We start from the raw sequence: 20,865 nt of genomic DNA, 5'->3' as shown, positions 1-20,865 counted from the left end.
CGTTTATACTCTCTCGGGTATACATCATTGTTACCCGGATAACCTTTATGTGATGTCTGTGTCTGACGTCTGTATGCCACGTTTATACTCTCTTGGGTATACATCACCGTTACCCGGATAACCTTTATGTGATTTCTGTGTCTGACGTCTGTATGACACGTTTATACTCTCTCGGGTATACATCCCCGTTACCCGGTATAGATGTCCGTTTCTGACGTCTGTATGCCCCTCTTATCCTCTCTTGGGTATACATCACCGTTGCCCGGTATAGATGTCCGTGTCTGGCGTCTGTATGCCACGTTTATACTCTCTCGGGTATACATCCCCGTTACCCGGTAATTAGATGTCCGTGTCTGACGTCTGTATGCCACGTTTATATTCTCTCGGGTATACATCAGCGTTACCCGATATAGATGTCCGTTTCTGACGTCTGTATGCCACTCTTATACTCTCTTGGGTATACATCAGCGTTACCCGGTATAGATGTCCGTTTCTGACGTCTGTATGCCACTCTTATACCCTCTTGGGTATACATCACCGTTACCCGGTATAGATGTCCGTGTCTGACGTCTGTATGCCACTCTTATGCTCTCTTGGGTATACATCACCGTTACCCGGTAATTAGATGTCCGTGTCTGACGTCTGTATGCCACGTTTATATTCTCTCGGGTATACATCACCGTTACCCGGATAACTTTTATGAGATGTCGGTGTCTGACGTCTGTATGCCACGTTTATACTCTCTCGGGTATTCATCATTGTTACCCGGATAACCTTTATTGGATGTCCGTGTCTGACGTCTGTATGCCACTCTTATACTCTCTTGGGTATTCATCATTGTTACCCGGATAACCTTTATGAGATGTCCGTGTCTGACTACTGTACGCCACGGTCCGTGTCTGACGTCTGTATGCCACTCTTATACTCTCTTGGGTATTCATCATTGTTACCCGGATAACCTTTATGAGATGTCCGTGTCTGACTACTGTACGCCACGTTTATATTCTCTCGGGTATACATCACCGTTACCCGGTAAGATGTCCGTGTCTGACGTCTGTATTGTACGTTTATACTCTCCCGGGTATACATCACCGTTACCCAGTAATAAGATGTCCGTGTCTGACGTCTGTATGGCACGTTTATACTCTCCCGGGTATACATCACCGTTACCCAGTAATAAGATGTCCGTGTCTGACGTCTGTATGCCACGTTTATACTCTCTCGGGTATACAACACCGTTACCCGGTAAGATGTCCGTGTCTGACGTCTGTATGGCACGTTTATACTCTCCCGGGTATACATCACCGTTACCCGGATAACCTTTATGAGATGTCCGTGTCCGGAACATCTATTTTCCAGCCTAATATATGTACGATCTTGATTTTTTTAATTTTGTTTTTCAATTTAAATATAAAAGTGAAATATTTATCTTCAGTTTTTTATCACCATATTTGTTTAACACCAAACGATCGAAACACAACTTTTAACAAGTGTTAATTGTAATGGGGGCCATTACAGGAGTCAGAAAAGGATCGCAATACCATAAAACACCTACATACTGAATTTGAGTGAAATCGAACAATATCTGAATTTTGACCAATCAGAAGCCAGTATACCACGATTGAATTGTGGAATCAAAAAACAGATGCCGTAGTTGAGTTTGCAGTTCTAAAATACACCCAAATACTAAATTTGAGTGAAATCGAACAATACATAAATCTCGACCAATCAGCCAAGCATGCGGCAGCAATTTTTGATGCGCAGTTACGAACAAAAGGTGTCTTGCACATCTAGGAACACGCCCAGATACTTGTGAAGTTTCATTGGAATCCAACGAACACTTTCTGAGAAAATGGTCGGACAAAATGTTAGGGCAGGAGAAGGAGAAGAAGAAGAATAACAACAAATACTAATTGTAAAGGGGGACATAGCAGAAGTCCCCCAAACCCCGCAGCTATGTTCGCAGTGCCAAAATACACATACATATAAAATTTGAGCAAAATCGCCCAGTGTTTTATATCGACCAATCAAAGGCCGTGGCGGCCATATTTGTTGACCGATCGAAAAACGAGTTGTCTTGCACATCTAGGCATATACCCCAATACTCATGTGAAGTTTCATTAATCCAACAAATAGTTTCTGAGACAACGATCGAACAAAATTTGAAGGCGGGAGGAGGAGAATAATACTAATAATAGTATTAAGAAACGGAGTAAAACCAATAACTTAAATAAATATCACCATACAACAAACAACATGGAAAAGCTGACGGGAGGTAAATGAAGATTAAAGTAAAAATGCAAGACAATTGTGTCTGCGAAAACAAGGAATCTATTCCTACGGTCTTATCGATTACGGTACGTAATACATGTACTTGAAAGCCCTTTCAGTATATGCACTACAGATCATGTTACTGGTATAAATTATGTTTGCTCATCCATTTATCAGAAATATTAATTAAGTAAAAAGCTTAATCATCAACTTTTGTTGTATTTACAGTTGTATAAGAAGAAATTTACAAATATTTATTTCAATTGTACTTATATTAAAAAAGATAGGTTAATATGATGAGTTTTAAAATGATTATTGTAGTCATTTGATTTTATAAACATTGATCTTATTATCTGTCGTTACATTTACATTTTGCAGAAGGCATACATAAGCGCTGTTCACTTTTTGTAAACTCGTGTATACTTCCACCATATTGGTTCAGCATCTGAGAAACTAAATATCACAAAACTGTGTCAAAATACCTAATTTTATTATGAACCTTACATCAGCATAAATGTCAACATTTCCTCACTGATTCCACAGTGTCATTACCCCGAAAAGGACACGACAGATGGATTATGGTGTGTCTCACATAGAAAACCGCTCGATGAAGCAGATACTGGGTACATGAATCCAAGGGAGGTAAGTATTGTTTATAATCGGACACGCTTTGGATGGCCAACTCAACTGTCAGCATGTGTTTATGATAGATTGGATCTAATTTACAATGCGTCAGATAGGGTAAGTGTCAAAACGGGACAGCATTTAAATTAACTATACCTAATAATCAAACTCTCAGGAATTCCTTTTCAATTTGCCTAATTAATCGTTTCCTACGTGTATTGAAGCACGTACCAAATAATGTCATTCAATTAACTTCATTAAAAGATTTTTTCTCGTTAATCAATTAATATATTCGGTATTTTTGGTAAATAAAGAGAAAAATACAGACTTGTATTTTTGTCGTTGTTTTTAAAATAAAGTATCTTAATAAAATAGAGTATAATATGACAGTCTTTATCAATGTTACTTTATTGTCAGTAATGATCAGACAGGCTTTATCAATGTTACCCTATTGTCAGTACTGACCAGACAGGCTTTATCAATGTAACTCTGTTATCAGTAATGATCAGACAGGCTTTATCAATGTAATCTTATTGTAAGTGATGATCAGACAGGCTTTATCAATGTTACCATATTGTCAGTATTGGTCAGGCAGGCTTTATCAATGTAACCCTATTATCAGTAATGATCAAACAGGCTTTATCAATGATACTTTGTTATTTATAATGATAAGACAGGCTTTATCAATGATACTCTGTTATCAGTAATGATCAGACAGGCTTTATCAATGTAACCCTATTATCAGTTATGATCAGACAGGCTTTATCAATGTAACCCTATTGTCAATAATGATCAGACAGGCTTTATCAATGTAACCTTATAGTCAGTAATGATCAGACAGGATTTATCAATGTAACCCTATTGTCAGTATTGATCAGACAGGCTTTATCAATGTAACCCTAGTGTCAGTAATGATCAGACAGGCTTTATCAATGTAACCCTATTGTCAGTGATGATCAGACAGGCTTTATCAATGTAACCCCATTGTCAGTAATGATCAGACATACTTCATCATTTTTACCCTAATATTAGTTAGGAGGAGACAGAATTCATCAGTATTACCCTATTATCAGTAATGATCAAACAGGCTTCATCAATGTTACCCTATTGTAAGTAATTATCAGACAGGAATCACCAATGTTACCCTTATGTCAGTGATAATCAGACAGGCTTCATAGATGTTACCTTTTGCAAGTAATTATCAAATATACTTCATCAATGTAACCTTATTGTCGATAATGATCAGACAGGCTTCATCAACGCTGCCCCATTGTCAATGATAATCAGACAACCTGCATCAATGTTACTTTAATGTCAGTTACGATCAGGCAGGCTTCATCAATGTAACCCTAATGTCAGTAATGATCAAACAAACTTCATCAATGTAACCTTATTGTCAATAATGATCAGACACACTTCATCAATGTAACCTTATTGTCAGTAATGATCAGACAGGCTTCATCAATGCTACCTTATTGTCAATAATGATTAGAGAGACTTTATCAATGTAACCCTATTGACAGTAATGATCAGACAAGCTTTATCAATGTTACCCTATTGTCAGTTATGATCAGACAGGCTTCATCAATGTTACCCTATTGTCAGTAATGATCAGACAGACTTCATCAATGTTTCTCTTGTTTCTCTATTATCAGTCAAGATCCGACAAATTCTTTAATTTTATTCTAGTGTCAGTAATGATCAGACAGACTTTATCAATGTCACCCTATTATCAGTAATGATCAGACAGACTTCATCAATGTTATCTTATTGTCAGTAATGATCAGACAGGCTTTATTAATGCTACCCTATTGTCAGTAATGCTCAGACAGGCTTTATCAATGCTACCTTATTGTCAGTAATGATCAGACAGGCTTCATTGATGTAACCCTCCTATATAGAAGGGTTAATATCACAGGAAACATTGTTACATCCGTTAACAGTGACACTGTCCTACAATGTATTTAATGAGAACTGTTAAAAACCTAACCAGCCGGTTATAACATATTTCATTTTTTTTCTTAAATAGTTTTACTCTATAAAAGAAATATTATGTAAAAGCTTTGAATCTATCACTAGGTTTATTATGCTGGGTTTATAAACAAAATAGCGACAGTACCATATAATAGTGGCGCTAGATCCAAGCAACGATATTTTCACTTAGCTAGATCTATAAGCAAAGTAACAGCGACAATGCAGGCGAAGGAACTAGTCGAACTTCCGATGCAATCCTCACCTTTAGCATATCACAACATATAACATGAATTTAAACAGTCACCATGAAACAATATACTATTTGGACATTACTATACCGTGTCAGTACGTAATGTTTCCATTGTACGTATGTAAATAAGTAGACTACGGAAGCATTAGATGACCCTTACTTCCGACGTTCGGTGAGGGATGTATCTTGTTTACTCAATTATCTGAAATATAACAAGACAATGTAAGCGATACACTACGGGGAATGTATAGAAACGAAGATGACGTTAATTCTAGTTTACTTATGTCTCGACCTTTACTTACTTGTACAACTGAACTATAGGACCTTGCGGACTCCGAATTTTCGATCATGAACTTTGTACATATGATACAGGGTACATGTGGTGAATGGTACATGTGATATAGTGTACATATGATACAGGGTACATTTGATCGAGGGAACATATGGTACAGGGTACATGTGATACAGGATACATGTGATGCAGGAAACATGTGACATCGGGTATATGTGATACAGGGTATATGTGATACAGGGTATATGTGATACAGGGTATATGTGATACATGGAAAATATGATACAAGGGTACACATGATACAGGGTTCATGTGGTAAAGGGTTTATATAATATAAGGAACATCTGATACCGGGTTCATGTTATACAGGGTATATGTGATACAGGGTACATGTGCTACAGGGTATATGTGATACAGGATACAAATGATACAGGGAACGTATGATATAGGATGCATGTGATAGGGGGTACATGTGATACAGGGTATATGTGATACAGGGTAAATATGATACAAGGGTACACATGATACAGGGTTCATGTGGTAAAGGGTTTATATAATATAAGGAACATCTGATACCGGGTTCATGTTATACAGGGTATATGTGATACAGGGTACATGTGCTACAGGGTATATGTGATACAGGATACAAATGATACAGGGAACGTATGATATAGGATGCATGTGATAGGGGGTACATGTGATACAGGGTATATGTGATACAGGGTAAATATGATACAAGGGTACACATGATACAGGGTTCATGTGGTAAAGGGTTTATATAATATAAGGAACATCTGATACCGGGTTCATGTTATACAGGGTATATGTGATACAGGGTACATGTGCTACAGGGTATATGTGATACAGGATACAAATGATACAGGGAACGTATGATATAGGATGCATGTGATAGGGGGTACATGTGATACAGGGTATATGTGATACAGGGTAAATATGATACAAGGGTACACATGATACAGGGTTCATGTGGTAAAGGGTTTATATAATATAAGGAACATCTGATACCGGGTTCATGTTATACAGGGTATATGTGATACAGGGTACATGTGCTACAGGGTATATGTGATACAGGATACAAATGATACAGGGAACGTATGATATAGGATGCATGTGATAGGGGGTACATGTGATACAGGGTATATGTGATACAGGGTAAATATGATACAAGGGTACACATGATACAGGGTTCATGTGGTAAAGGGTTTATATAATATAAGGAACATCTGATACCGGGTTCATGTTATACAGGGTATATGTGATACCGGGTACATGTGCTACAGGGTATATGTGATACAGGATACAAATGATACAGGGAACGTATGATATAGGATGCATGTGATAGAGGGTACATGTGATACATGATGCACGTGATACAGGTTACGTGATACAGGGTATATGTGATACAGGGTACGTGCTATACAGAGTATATTTTATAAAGGGTACATATGATACAGGGTTAAATGTGATACAGGGTACGTGCTATACAGGGTATATTTTATACAGGGTACATATGATACAGGGTATATTTTATACAGGGTACGTGCTATACAGAGTATATTTTATACAGGGTACATATGATACAGGGTAAAATGTGATACAGGGTACGTGCTATACAGAGTATATTGTATACAGGGTACATATGATACGGGGTTAAATGTGATACAGGGTACGTGCTATACAGGGTATATTGTATACAGGGTACATATGATACAGGGTAAAATGTGATAAAGGGTACGTGCTATACTCTGTATAGCCCGTACCCTGTATCACGTTTAACCCCGTATCATATGTACCCTGTATACAATATTATATGTATCCTGTATCACATATACCCTGAATAGCACGTACCCTGTATAAAATGTACTCTGTATAGCACGTGCCCTGTATCACATTTTCCCCTGTATCATATGTACCCTGTATAAAATGTACTCTGTATAGCACGTACCCGGTATCACATTTAACCCTGTATCATATGTTCCCTGTATAAAATATACCCTGGATAGAACGTCCCATGTATCACATTTTACCCTGTGTCATATGTACCCTGTATAAGATATACTCTGTATAGCCCGTACCCTGTATCACGTAACCTGTATCACGTGCATCATGTATATATAACATGTACCCTGTATTATATGTACCCTGTATACAACATACTCTGTATAGCACGTGCCCTGTATCACATTTAACGCTGTATCATATGTACCCTGTAGAAAATATACTCTGTATAGCACGTGCCCTGTATCACATTTGACCCCGTATCATATGTACCCTATATCACATGTACCCTGTATTATATGTACCCTGTATCATATGTACACTATATCACATGTACCCTATATAACATGTACCCTGTATTATATGTACCCTGTATCACAGTTAACCCTGTATCATATGTCCCCTGTATCATATGTACGCTGTATAAAATATACCCTGTATCATATTTACCCTGTATAAAATGTACTCTGTATAGCACGTGCCCTGTATCACATTTAACCCCGGATCATATGTACCCTGTAGAAAATATACTCTGTATAGCACGTACACTGTATCACATTTTACGCTGTATCATATGTACACTATATCACATGTACCCTGTACCATATGTTCCCTCGATCAAATGTACCCTGTATCATATTTACCCTGTATAAAATGTACTCTGTATAGCACGTGCCCTGTATCACATTTTACGCTGTATCATATGTACGCTGTATAAAATATACCCTGTATACAGGGTAAAATGAGATACAGGGTACGTGATATACAGAGTATATTGTATACAGGGAACATATGATACAGGGAACATGTGATACAGGGGACATGTGATACAGGGTAGGTGCTATACAGGGTATATTTTATACAGGGTACATATGATACAGGGTACATGTGATACAGGGTACATATGATACAGGGTAAAATGTGATACAGGGTACGTGCTGTACAGAGTATATTTTATAAAGGGTACATATGATACAGGTTTAAATGTGATACACGGTACGTGCTATACAGGGTACATTTTATACAGGGTACATATAATACAGGGTACATGTGATACAGGGTATATGTGATACAGGGTACATGTGCTACAGGGTATATGTGATACAGGGTACATATGATACAGGGTAAAATGTGATACAGGGTACGTGCTATACAGAGTATATTTTATAAAGGGTACATATGATACAGGGTTAAATGTGATACACGGTACGTGCTATACAGGGTACATTTTATACAGGGTACATATGATACAGGGTACATGTGATATAGGGTACATATGATACATATGTACATTGGTACTTATGATACAGGATACATATAATAAAGGGTACATGTGATACAGGGTACATGTTATATAGGGTACATGTGGAGGGTACATGTGATACAGGGCACATGTTATATAGGGTACAATATGTGATACAGGGTAAATATGATACAGCGTTAAATGTGATACACGGTACGTGCTATACAGGGTACATTTTATACAGGGTACATATGATACAGGGTACATGTTATATAGGGTACATGTGATACAGGGTACATGTTATATAGGGTAAATGTAATACATGGTACGCTCATTGTTTTTCTGATGCATCTGATTTTAAGTATTGTGGTCGAGTCGAGCCGTTTTGTTTTAGCATGATGTGTTTTATTTTTTTATTTTTATATCCTGTTTCAATGTAAGACATTATATTTAGAAGCTTTTCCCAAAAACAATGATTATGATCGACTTTTTAATACTTTACATTCAATAGCCTCGGAGTGCTGTAGACGAAGTCCCACGCCGTTCTGAACTTAGATTGAAACATGCACAACAGGATACAATGGAGGGGGACAAATTAGGAGGAGCGCTCGTAACATACAAACTAGAGCAAGGGGAATACTTCCATCACTTTGAAGAATTTGGATTATTCGAGAAATCGCTGTTAAGAGATTCTCTTTACGTGAAGTAAAACTAGCTTTTATACCTAGTGCTATCTTATAAACTATTTTAGCATTCGTTTATTACTTATAATGAATGGAAATGATTTTTTTTTCAAAACCAGCATGATCTATCGATTTAAAAGCAGGATACTAAGATGCTAAATTAGCAATATTTGAAACAGGTAATACAAAATGGTCCTTCGGTAATTTTAATTGAAATTAGGAATTAAAACTGAAACCAATTTCGTATCATTGATGCCAAACTACAATGTCAACGTATTAATATCACTCAAGTAAGATTTTATTATTTCATTTAATGCATCTGATATTGTTGTTGACGTTGCAGACAAAACGATCAGCTGGTTACACTCGATGGCTGGACGGTGAACGAAATGGATCACAGCTCGGTCGTTACGCTGTTCCTTAACTTAGAGATAGGAAAAGAACATGTGATGGTGAGGCTCACTGGTATACTGCCTATCTGTCCACTTATGTCAGAATAAGTTGCATTAAGCTTTCAAAACTAGAAAGAATGAAAATCAAAAATTGCAGCAATCAAAGCAGATACAAACATTTAATAAAATTGTGTTCCGAAAAACCTATCTCAATAATATATTGGGAAATTAACCTTAATATCAATGATGTACTAGAGTACACAAATGAATTCATATTCAAAACCTTACAGAACAACAAACTAAAAGAGTTCAGATGGAAATTATTAAATAAAATCCTAGTATCAAAGCAAATACTACATAAATGGAAATTGAGTGATACACCTAATTGTAATGTTTGTAACATACCAGAAGACTATGATTTTTTTCTCTCCATCAAATGCAGATATCTACAAAGTTTTAATAACACAATTAAGCACCTCTTTGATAAACCTAGATATAAAAAAAGGGTATGTTGACTTTAAAAAAACTTAGCAATTGGATATAAAATAGAACACTCATATTACAATGAACTCAATCACCTCCTAGCAGTGTGAAACATATTTACTGAAAAGGCGATGCAAAGTTTCGAGTTTTTCCCCTATAACGTTTCGAGTTCTTCCCCTATGACGTTTCGAGTTCTTCCCCTATGACGTTTCGAATTCTTCCCCTATGACGTTTCGAACCACCTGTTCGATCTCTAAATGTTTCATTCATGAAACAACTGACAAGCTACTTGTATAAACATCTAGATCTAGTTGTTCAAAGCCAGATTGGTTTATATCATTTGCTCAATGAAAAGAAATTCAAAGAAGGGAAAAAACTGGATAGTTGGTGACTCATTCCCCGGTTGTGCCATACTAATGAATACCACAAATTGTGCACGAGACGTAACATCTTTCGGGGCACAAGGGAATGCCTTAGTTTGTTTGGTGCGTATGAAGAGAGGATGTATGTGTTACCCTGTGCTGTCTCTTCAGTCTATAGGGGCTATATTTCCGTGTTTCTGTACTTGAATTTATTTTGGTTGTGTTTTAATTTTAAACAAAAATAGATTTTGTGAATTTATCATACATGGCTTTTCCGACGCTAGACAGTATAGCTTGTTGTGTATTCATGATCTCCTCATTCCTGTACTTGTACTTCAGTAAAGTTTTTGTTATTTTTCAGCTGGTAGCCAATCATCAAATTTCTACTGATTCTTTCCGGCAAATTACATTCTCATTACATGGTTTCATAACAGGTAAGAATAGCAACTTAAAGTGCACTGACGTATATGGTTTAACATATTACTATTATATTGTCACTTTCATTAAATATTGGTTTAGATCCCTTTATGCGCAATCAGTTCTCGTGAGTGACACATTTACAGAGTTGTTGTCGTTTGAAATAAACAGCTCCAAATAAGAACAGTTGTTGAGCGTGTAACCTAAAATCCGCCAGTCCTAAAACTTACAAGACTGACGAGTTTACAGTAATACAAATGAGAAACGAATACTTTGATAAGGGAAGGAACTCCACGTCCAGAACAATCAGTTACTATTTTATCTTTTAAATGTAAGGGATCGTACTTCAAGCCGACAATAGATATAGTAAAGTGGAACTCTTAAGTAAAAAGTTCAAAACTCGATATTAAGAAACATTGGTATATCGTATATGCATGTATGTTTCCCTGAGAGGCTATATTTTGTAAGCAATTTTTGTAAACAATTATGAACAAAAATACTGCTTCCCATTATACTTTAATAAGTCACTTAGATCATGAGGATCGAAGAGCGGTATCAATCTTCATGATCTCAGTGACTTATTAAAGTATACTGGTAAGCAGTATTTTTGTTCATAATTGCTAGACAGCTCACAAAATAAAGACCCTCAGGGTAAAATATACACGATGAACCAATTATTAAAAACCAGAATAATAAAATATTGAATAGTGTCTCTGCAGTTTAACTTCCACTCCTTATTATGCCGCTAAACGAAAAGAACCATACAATTAAAACCCCAGTTCACGGAAGCAGGCTTCCTTTAACATAAATACAAAACACAATGTAACACTATTGTATAAAAACAAGGATGCTATGTATTATTCCTCCTACATGTCTACACAGTAGAAGTCGTACCCTGAACTTACAATGTGGATGTTTGCTTACTTATAGAATGTTAGGGACTTTTTTTGTGAATATTACAATATTTGTATTTGAAAACGCTGTTTGTTAAGTCCTCTTAAAACCTATTAACAAGAATAATGGCATGTCCACAGCATAATTTGTGTCTTTCGTGATCGCATGATAATTTAAGTCTTTGATTGATTTTTGTTTAATAATGATATATACTAGCGGAAAAAAAGAAACTGTGCATGCGGAGAATTGTTATAGAACATGTATTACCAACTGTATATACATGAACATTCACACACATAACCGAGTATGACACATACACACTATCCGTGTGTAATTGACAGTTTTTCCCGTGCAGTTTGCTCTCTATAGGCGTTGACCAGTTTGCACGTGTTTCTCGTCCAGCCATCCAATTCGACATTGAAAGTTTATTTTTCTACTGTTGGGTCACTCTGTTGAGACTTGTAAACAGTAAAAACAGCATTATAAATTTTAATTTGTGATTAATGCTATGCCGAGGCTCAATGAAAATGACTGCCTCCGGATTATTGGTATGCTTCAAGCTGGTATGGGCCAAGCCGTTGTCTCTACACGTTTTCATGTCCATCGAAAGACAATCCGGGATTTGTGGAGACGACATCAACAGTTTGGCCAAGTCGGCGATCGACCTCGTGCGGGACGTCCACGTGTGACGTCACGTCAACAGGTCAACCATATTCGGCTTGTCCATTTGAGAAATCGCTTCCAAACGGCAAGATTGACTGCACGGACAATCCCTGGTTTGCTACCAATAAGACCGAGAACTGTACGGAACTGATTGCGTGAACGAGCTATCCGTCCGCGACGTCCTGTAATCCACCCAGTTCTTCTGCCACGTCATCGTGTAGCACGTCTGGACTGGTGCAGAAGGCATCTGCGATTTACTCGACGGGATTGGGCAAGCATTTTGTTTACGTACGAGTCGCGAGGTCACCTGGATATTAGTGACGGCCGTTCCAGAGTATATCGTCGCGTTGGAGAACGTTTCCGTGACGCGTGTGTGGTACAGCGACGTTCTTTCAGCGGAGGCAGCGTTATGATTTGGGGCGGCATCACAGCCAACGGGTGAACGCCTCTGATGGGTTTTTTAACGGGAATTTGAACGCGCTACGTTACCGTGACGAGATCCTCCGGACCCAGGTCGTTCCATTCGTGCAAGGGCAGCAACGTCGCATTACGCTACAGCAGGACAACGTCAGGCCACACACAGCTCGTGTCGCTATAGACTTTCTTGCACAGCAGAACGTTGACGTGTTGCCCTGGCCTGCTGTATCCCCCGATCTGTCACCCATTGAACACGTCAGGGATGAAATGAAGCGCATATTACGGGCATTACCTAATCAATCAGCCGGTGACGTTGGCCGATTCGGCTGCAGCGTTGGTACAGATCTGGAATGCCATCCCACAAGCATTCGTGAACCGTTTGATAGGCTCCATGTGTCGACGTTGCCAGGCTTGCAGGCTTGCATTTAGGCAAACGGTGGATATACGAGGTATTAACTTTGTGAACTCAGTATTGACTCCTGCTGTGTTTACGTCACACCTGAGCCAAACTTATTGATTCCATAACGTGGAAAATGGAATGCAACTGTTAATAAATAACAAATAAATTGTCCCTAAAAACCTTGTTGTTCTACGTCATAAACATTTTTTTTATAACACACTTTAGGCATGCACAGTTTCTTTTTGTCCGCTAGTATATATGTTTACCTTGTCTATTTCTAACAGAAGAACATGAGGATGAGGAAAAGCCAGAGGAAATGCTTCGGATAGAGAACTTTACACTAGCGGTTATGCCATTGAATGATATCACAGACGAGGTGAACATTTCTCTGGAGAATGAGGAGCATATCTACCTGAATAAAGACCTCCTCTTTGTCTCCACTAGGTCTGTTGATACAGACAGGTCAGGTATGGTGATCACGTATGTCCTACTAAATAGTAATTAAAGCATGGTTAACACGTGTGTCATACAGTGGTTTTTAAATAATTAACGAAGTACAGTATGGTGATCACAAAAGTCAACCTATACAAATATGGAGTGATTCCAGCAAAGAGCTTCATCACTAATACAGCACTGGTGACAAACTGTCTAGGTTCCCATCGTGTCTTACACTACATTGTACATGTGTACTTTTTTTGATTCTGTAGTTCGATTCATAAGAAAACGACGTCAAAAATGGGTTGGCTCACACGTTCAAATAACCTCAACATTTAAACAAAAGGACGCTGGATTTGTAGCGATTGACGAAAAAGGAAATGTGGTAAGAATGTCAAATATCTTGATCGAATATATTTTATATTCACATTTACTTCGGCTTTTGATTTCTGGACTAACTATCAAACCTTTTTTATAAATGTATCCTTGATGTAACAGTCTTCACTGTTGATATGTTCACAGCTGACGTTGAAAGATAAAGAAATTTCTGTCATTAAAACCGTTGTTTTTAATTTTCTTTAATATTTTCTTCGCCACTCTTCATGATATACTGGGACTTTAATTTGACTTGCCAAACTAACGTAAACAGAAGCAAAGTAGTAAATACAGGGGTGGCAAGACTTGGTTATCCTGTGGTGAAACGTTAGATTTATTACATGTACCAGGTTCTCGCCTTCTGCAAATACATGCACTCAAATCAGTTTTTTCGTTAGAGTTTTCTATTTTTTCATTTGCTTCATTTAATTTTATTTAATTTATTCAAAATAACCTCTTCGTAATTATCGCAGGCATTCTGATATACAATCGATAGGTGTCATCTAACAACTAGAAAATATATAGTAAATAGGATGCTTTGGGGAGTTTCGTGGAAATGACGTTCGGCTTGTGATTGTGATCGTTATAAAAGTATATAAAATAGTTTATTATCTTATTGACAGGCTATGCTCCCTCAATTTCAACAAAATGCTGTTTTCATAGCCAAGTACAATAACTGGGGCATATGGTCTATTAAGTCCAAATATTGCGGTAAGTACTGTTTGTGAGGTTTTCTCTTACACATGTACTTGGGCGTCCAGTAAGCGAATGTCTCTGTGTAATACGATCGCGCTGCGCTTATGCAGGGATATATAATGACTATGGTCAACCTTGCTGCGATTGTGTATGGCCCAAAGTTCCGTTGATAAAGACTGGCGTCGCGTGAAATAAAACAAACCTTTCAATTAAATATATTTAGCGCAAAGTACCCACGTTTATGCTTAAATATCAAACATATATATATTACGTTAAACAAATCCCTCTTTAATCCCTACTGATTATCAAGGTGCCATATCAATAATTTGTATATATAGCATAGGTATCCACCTTTTGCCCTGCTATATCCTATATTTTAGAATGAGTTTCTAACCCAACAGACAGGATTGATACCAAAAAGATAAAGTAGTATAAAAGAGACTATCATACCAACAGACCAGTGCTAACATTTATTGTCGTCCAGCAATGCCAAACACGACTTATAACAATCCACATACCATAGGGGAATCATTTCAAACTGAACTAACGCGTTATGTAACGTCTGAATTTATTTTTAAAGACATATAGGAAGAAAAACTGAATAAATAACCATTAATCAGCCTAAACTAGCTTTAACAACAATGATTACAAGAAAACTCAACCATTTATAAGCCAGCATTATCACCGCAGGTTCAAATCTTATACTTTCACTTACGGAAACCAGTTATTTAGAATGTTTGCAACTTTGTGAAATGATAAATCACCTGTTATTTTAAGACATATACACGAAATGTACCATCATCATATTCGAGAGGAATGTTGAAACCAAGAATTCCACGTTAATATTTCAAACATGCACAGACGTCTGGTTTTCGATCTCTACTGGGTTAGAGTGCTGAGGGGATGGGCTTACATTATGCTTAACATGCAATTATAGTGAATTTATCATTTAAACAACAGATGTTTTAGTGGATATTCAACGGGAAAATATATATGCATTATAACAAATGATTACAACGTGGGGCCATACATTTAAAAAGAGTGTTGCCAGAAATATAGCTGAAGCAGTCACAGTTTCTATTGGCAATTGTATATGCCGTATATTACCGTATGCCGTATATTGCCGTATTCCGTATATTGCTATCTGATTGCACAACTAGATATCGTTCAATGTGTGTGAATTGTTAAGCACATTTGAGTAACTTACAAGATGTTCAGAGCCTCTCAGTAAAATATCGAGTAGCCTTCTGGATTAGAAATCTGTTTACGTGTAACACTTACATCTCGAGTAGCCTAAATGAGTAAAACACCCACATCACCGCCACTTCCTGATTAGCGTCGGTAAGGGATTCGCGTGCTTTTATAACTTGAGTACATCTGCAGTTCTAAGACCGGCCAGGCCACAAGTCATAAACTTGTCGTCACTTGTGATTTGTAATTTCCATGTTACCTGGCAAATTATCAAACGCATGGTATCTTGTACAATTATATGATTAAGATACGAATCTCTTAACTGTAATAGGTGTAAATGTATGTGTGACTATATGTATCGCAATTGCTATCCTAACGCTGCAACTGGTTACTGCGATGATCATATATCCGTCTACAAACGAAAATACATTTGCTTCACGTGTCTTTTTATTTTTAACTTTATTTCCAGGTCATTTTCTTGCCGAGCAGAATAGAAGACTTTGCTCTATTCCTAATGACCGGGATGGCTATTTCGTCATCAAACCTTCTAACTGCAGAAATTGTCTCTGAATATATACTCCACGACACTGAATGGAGGACTGGCTATCGACGCACAACAACTTTTACATAAACTGTTTTATTGATAATTGTATATATTACATTGCTTATGCATATGATATGGCATATGTTAGGGATGACCATTTCTACATCAACAGTTTGTCGTTATAGGACCATAGCAGCATTGGCGAAAATATTAATTTCGTAAAATGTTACCTATCAATGACCTATCAATGAACTTTTAGGTGAAGTACTAAAGATTTTTTTATAACATTTATATTGCAAGTATTTATTAACTCCTGTAATCGGTGTTCTGCTCGAATTTCTTTTCGTTATCGCATCTGCATGTAGTTTTTTAACTCAGTTTTGCAGTTTGTCACATATAAACTCCCATTGATGGGTTGAATATAATGACATGTTTTGTAGGACAAGAACATATTAAAATACGGTTATTTCGTGTGTATGTTTACACGAAGGAAATAGAGTCAGCAGATTGCTCGCGGGATATCTACTTCATAAAAACTATTAAATGTAATGTTTATCAGGTATAATTCCAACGTCAGATATATACGAACTCTCCTCTGTACTTATCTGGATATGTTACAATGTTATACGTTTGATTTGATATAATTATGGATTGTTTTACGGTACTTCCTTGATAAAGTTATATTTCCATTCCCAGAACTGCTAGACACTTAACTCTGATGTAAATAGTGATGGCACTCCCAGTACTGCTAAACACTCAACTCTGATGTAAACAGTCACGCCACTCCCATTACTGCTAAACACTGAACTCTGATGTAAACAGTCACGCCACTCCCAGTACTGCTAAACAGTAAACTCTGATGTAAACAGTAACGGCACTCCCAGTGCTGCTAAACAATAAACCCTGATGTAAACAGTAATGATACTCTCAGTACTGCTAAACACTCAACCCTGATGTAAACAGTAATGACACTCTCAGTACTGCTAAACACTCAAATCTGATGTAAACAGTCACGCCACTCCCAGTACTGCTAAACACACAACTCTGATGTAAACAGTCATGCCACTCCAAGTACTGCTAAACACTCAACTCTGATGTAAACAGTCACGCCACTCCCAGTACTGCTAAACACACAACTCTGATGTAAACAGTCATGTCACTTCAAGTACTGCTAAACACTCAACTTTGATGTAAATAGTAATGGCACTCTCAGTACTGCTAAACACTCAACTCTGATGTAAACAGTAATGACACTCTTAGTACTGCTAAACACTTAACTCTGATGTAAACAGTCAAGTCACTTCAAATACTGCTAAACACTCAACTCTGATGTAACAGTCAAGTCACTTCAAGTACTGCTAAACACTCAACTTTGATGTAAATAGTGATGGCACTCCCAGTACTGCTAAACACTCAACACTGTTGTAAACAGTCATGACACTCCCAGTACTGCTAAACACTTGACTCTGAGGTAAACAGTAATGACACTCCCAGTACTACTAAACACTTAACTCTGATGTCAACAGTAATTACACTCCCAGTCCTGCTAAACACTCAACTCTGATGTAAAGAGTAATGACATTCTCAGTACTGCTAAACACTTAACTCTGATGTAAACAGTCAAGTCACTTCAAGTACTGCTAAACACTCAACTTTGATGTAAACAGTAATGACACTCCCAGTACTGCTAAACACTCAACTCTGATGTAAACAGTAATGACACTCCAAGTACTGCTAAACACTCAACTCTGATGTAAATAGTCATGACACTCCCAGTACTGCTAAACACTCAACCCTGATGTAAAACAGTCATCACTCTCCCAGTACTGCTAAACACTCAACTCTGATGTAAACAGTAATGACACCCCCAGTGCTACTAAACACTCAACTCTGATGTAAACAGTCATGACACTCCCAGTACTGCTAAACACTTAACTTTGATGTAAACAATAATGGCACTCCGAGTACTGCTAATTACTCAACACTGATGTAAACAGTAATGACACTCCCAGTACTGCTAAACACTCAACCCTGATGTAAACAGTAATGACAATATCAGTACTGCTAAACACTCAACCTTGAATAAAACAGTCATGACACTCTCAGTATTGCTAAACACTTGACTCTGATGTAAACAGTAATGACACTCCCAGTACTGCTAAACACCCAACTCTGATGTAAACAGTCATGACACTCCCAGTACTGCTAAACTCTCAACTTTGATGTAAACAGTAATGGCACTCCCAGTACTGCTAAACTCTCAACTCTGATGTCAACAGTAATGACACTCCCAGTACTGCTAAACTCCCAACTCTGATGTAAACAGTCATGACACTCCCAGTACTGCTAAACACTCAACTTTGATGTAAACAGTCATGTCACTCCAAGTACTGCTAAACACTTAACTCTGATGTAAACAGTCATGTCACTCCCAATCCTGCTAAACACTCAACTCTGATGTAAACAGTAATGGCACTCCCAGTGCTGCTAAACACTCAACTCTGATGTAAACTGTCATTACACTCCCAGCACTGCTAAACACTCAACTCTGATGTAAATAGTAATTACACTCCCAGTACTGCTAAACACTCAACTCTGATGTAAAAAGTAATGGCACTCCCAGTACTGCTAAACACTTAACTCTGATGTAAACTGTCAAGTCACTTCAAGTACTGCTAAACACTCAACGCTGATGTAAACAGTAATGACCCTCCCAGTGCTACTAAACAATCAACTCTGATGTAAACAGTAATTACACCGCCAGTACTGCTAAACACTCACCTCTGATGTAAACAGTTATGACACTCCCAGTACTGCTTAACACTCACTCCCAGTACTGCTAAAAACTCAACTCTGATGTAAACTGTCAAGTCACTTCAAGTACTGCTAAACACTCGACTCTGATGTAAACAGTAATGACGCTCCCAGTACTGCTAAACACCTAACTCTGATGTAAACAGTCATGACATTCCCAGTACTGCTAAACACACAACTCTGATGTAAACAGTATTGACACTCTTAGTACTGCTAAACACTTAAATTTGATGTAAACAATAATGGAACTCCCAGTACTGCTAAACCCTCAACTCTGATGTAAACATTAATGACACTCCCAGTACTGCTAAATACTCAACCCTGATGTAAACAGTAATGACATCCCAGTATTGCTAAACACTTGACTCTGATGTAAACAGTAATGGCACTCCCAGTGCTGCTAAACACTCAACTCTGATGTAAACAGTAATGACACTCCCAGTGCTACTAAACACTCAACTCTGATGTAAACAGTAATGACACTCCCAGTACTGCTAAACACTTAACTTTGATGTAAACAATAATGGCACTCCCAGTACTGCTAAACACTCAACTTTGATGTAAACATTAATGACACTCCCAGTACTGCTAAACACTCAACCCTGATGTAAACAGTAATGACAATATCAGTACTGCTAAACACTCAACCTTGAATAAAACAGTCATGACACTCCCAGTATTGCTAAACACTTGACTCTGATGTAAACAGTAATGACATTCCCAGTACTGCTAAACACCTAACTCTGATGTAAACAGTCATGACACTCCCAGTACTGCTAAACACCTAACTCTGATGTAAACAGTCATGACGCTCCCAGTACTGCTAAACACTCAACTACACTCAACTCTGATGTAACAGTCAAGTCACTTCAAGTACTGCTAAACACTCAACTTTGATGTAAACATTAATGACTCTCCCAGTACTGCTAAACACTCAAATCTTATGTAAACAGTAATGACACTCCCAGTGCTACTAAACACTCATCTCTGATGTAAACAGTAATGACATCTGATGTAAACAGTAATGACATTCCCAGTATTGCTAAACACCTAACTCTGATGTAAACAGTAATGACATTCCCGGTACTGCTAAACACCTAACTCTGATGTAAACAGTCATGTCACTCCCAGTCCTGCTAAACACTCAACTCTGATGACTGCTAAACCCTTAACTCTGATGTAAACAGTAATGACACCGCTAGTACTGCTAAACACTCAACTCTCCCAGTACTGCTAAACACTTAACTTTGATGTAAACAATAATGGCACTCCCAGTACTGCTAAACCCTCAACTCTGATGTCAACAGTAATGACACTCCCAGTACTGATAAACATCTAACTCTGATGTAAACAGTCATGACGCTCCCAGTACTGCTAAACACTCAAACTCAACTTTGATGTAAACAGTAATGGCACTCCCAGTAAA

General features: G+C 37.6%; 1 protein-coding gene across 3 annotated transcripts in view; it reads left to right on the top strand.

The window, feature by feature from the left end:
• The window catches only part of LOC110440943, a 21,717-nt gene extending 2,369 nt beyond the window's left edge, over nucleotides 1-19,348 (top strand). The window contains exons 2-10 of one of the 3 annotated variants that reach the window (XR_002461815.1): nucleotides 2,815-2,913; nucleotides 9,185-9,378; nucleotides 9,700-9,808; nucleotides 10,955-11,027; nucleotides 13,669-13,851; nucleotides 14,092-14,204; nucleotides 14,818-14,905; nucleotides 16,551-17,909; nucleotides 18,097-19,348. Coding sequence is in view for 2 of the 3 variants with exons in the window: in XM_021484087.1 (XP_021339762.1) it covers nucleotides 2,815-2,913; nucleotides 9,185-9,378; nucleotides 9,700-9,808; nucleotides 10,955-11,027; nucleotides 13,669-13,851; nucleotides 14,092-14,204; nucleotides 14,818-14,905; nucleotides 16,551-16,651 (960 nt within the window). In the remaining variant the exon portion in view is untranslated. Of the gene's footprint in view, nucleotides 1-2,814; nucleotides 2,914-9,184; nucleotides 9,379-9,699; nucleotides 9,809-10,954; nucleotides 11,028-13,668; nucleotides 13,852-14,091; nucleotides 14,205-14,817; nucleotides 14,906-16,550 lie in introns of all 3 variants that reach the window. The other 2 variants (XM_021484087.1, XM_021484181.1) reach the window with 2 other exon arrangements.
• The last annotated feature ends 1,517 nt before the right edge of the window (nucleotides 19,349-20,865 follow it).

Source organism: Mizuhopecten yessoensis, unplaced genomic scaffold, assembly GCF_002113885.1.
Source record: "Mizuhopecten yessoensis strain PY_sf001 unplaced genomic scaffold, ASM211388v2 scaffold213, whole genome shotgun sequence".
NCBI lineage: Eukaryota > Metazoa > Mollusca > Bivalvia > Pectinida > Pectinidae > Mizuhopecten > Mizuhopecten yessoensis.
Note: the sequence above shows the minus strand (reverse complement) of the source record. Positions and strands in the feature narration are given on the sequence as shown.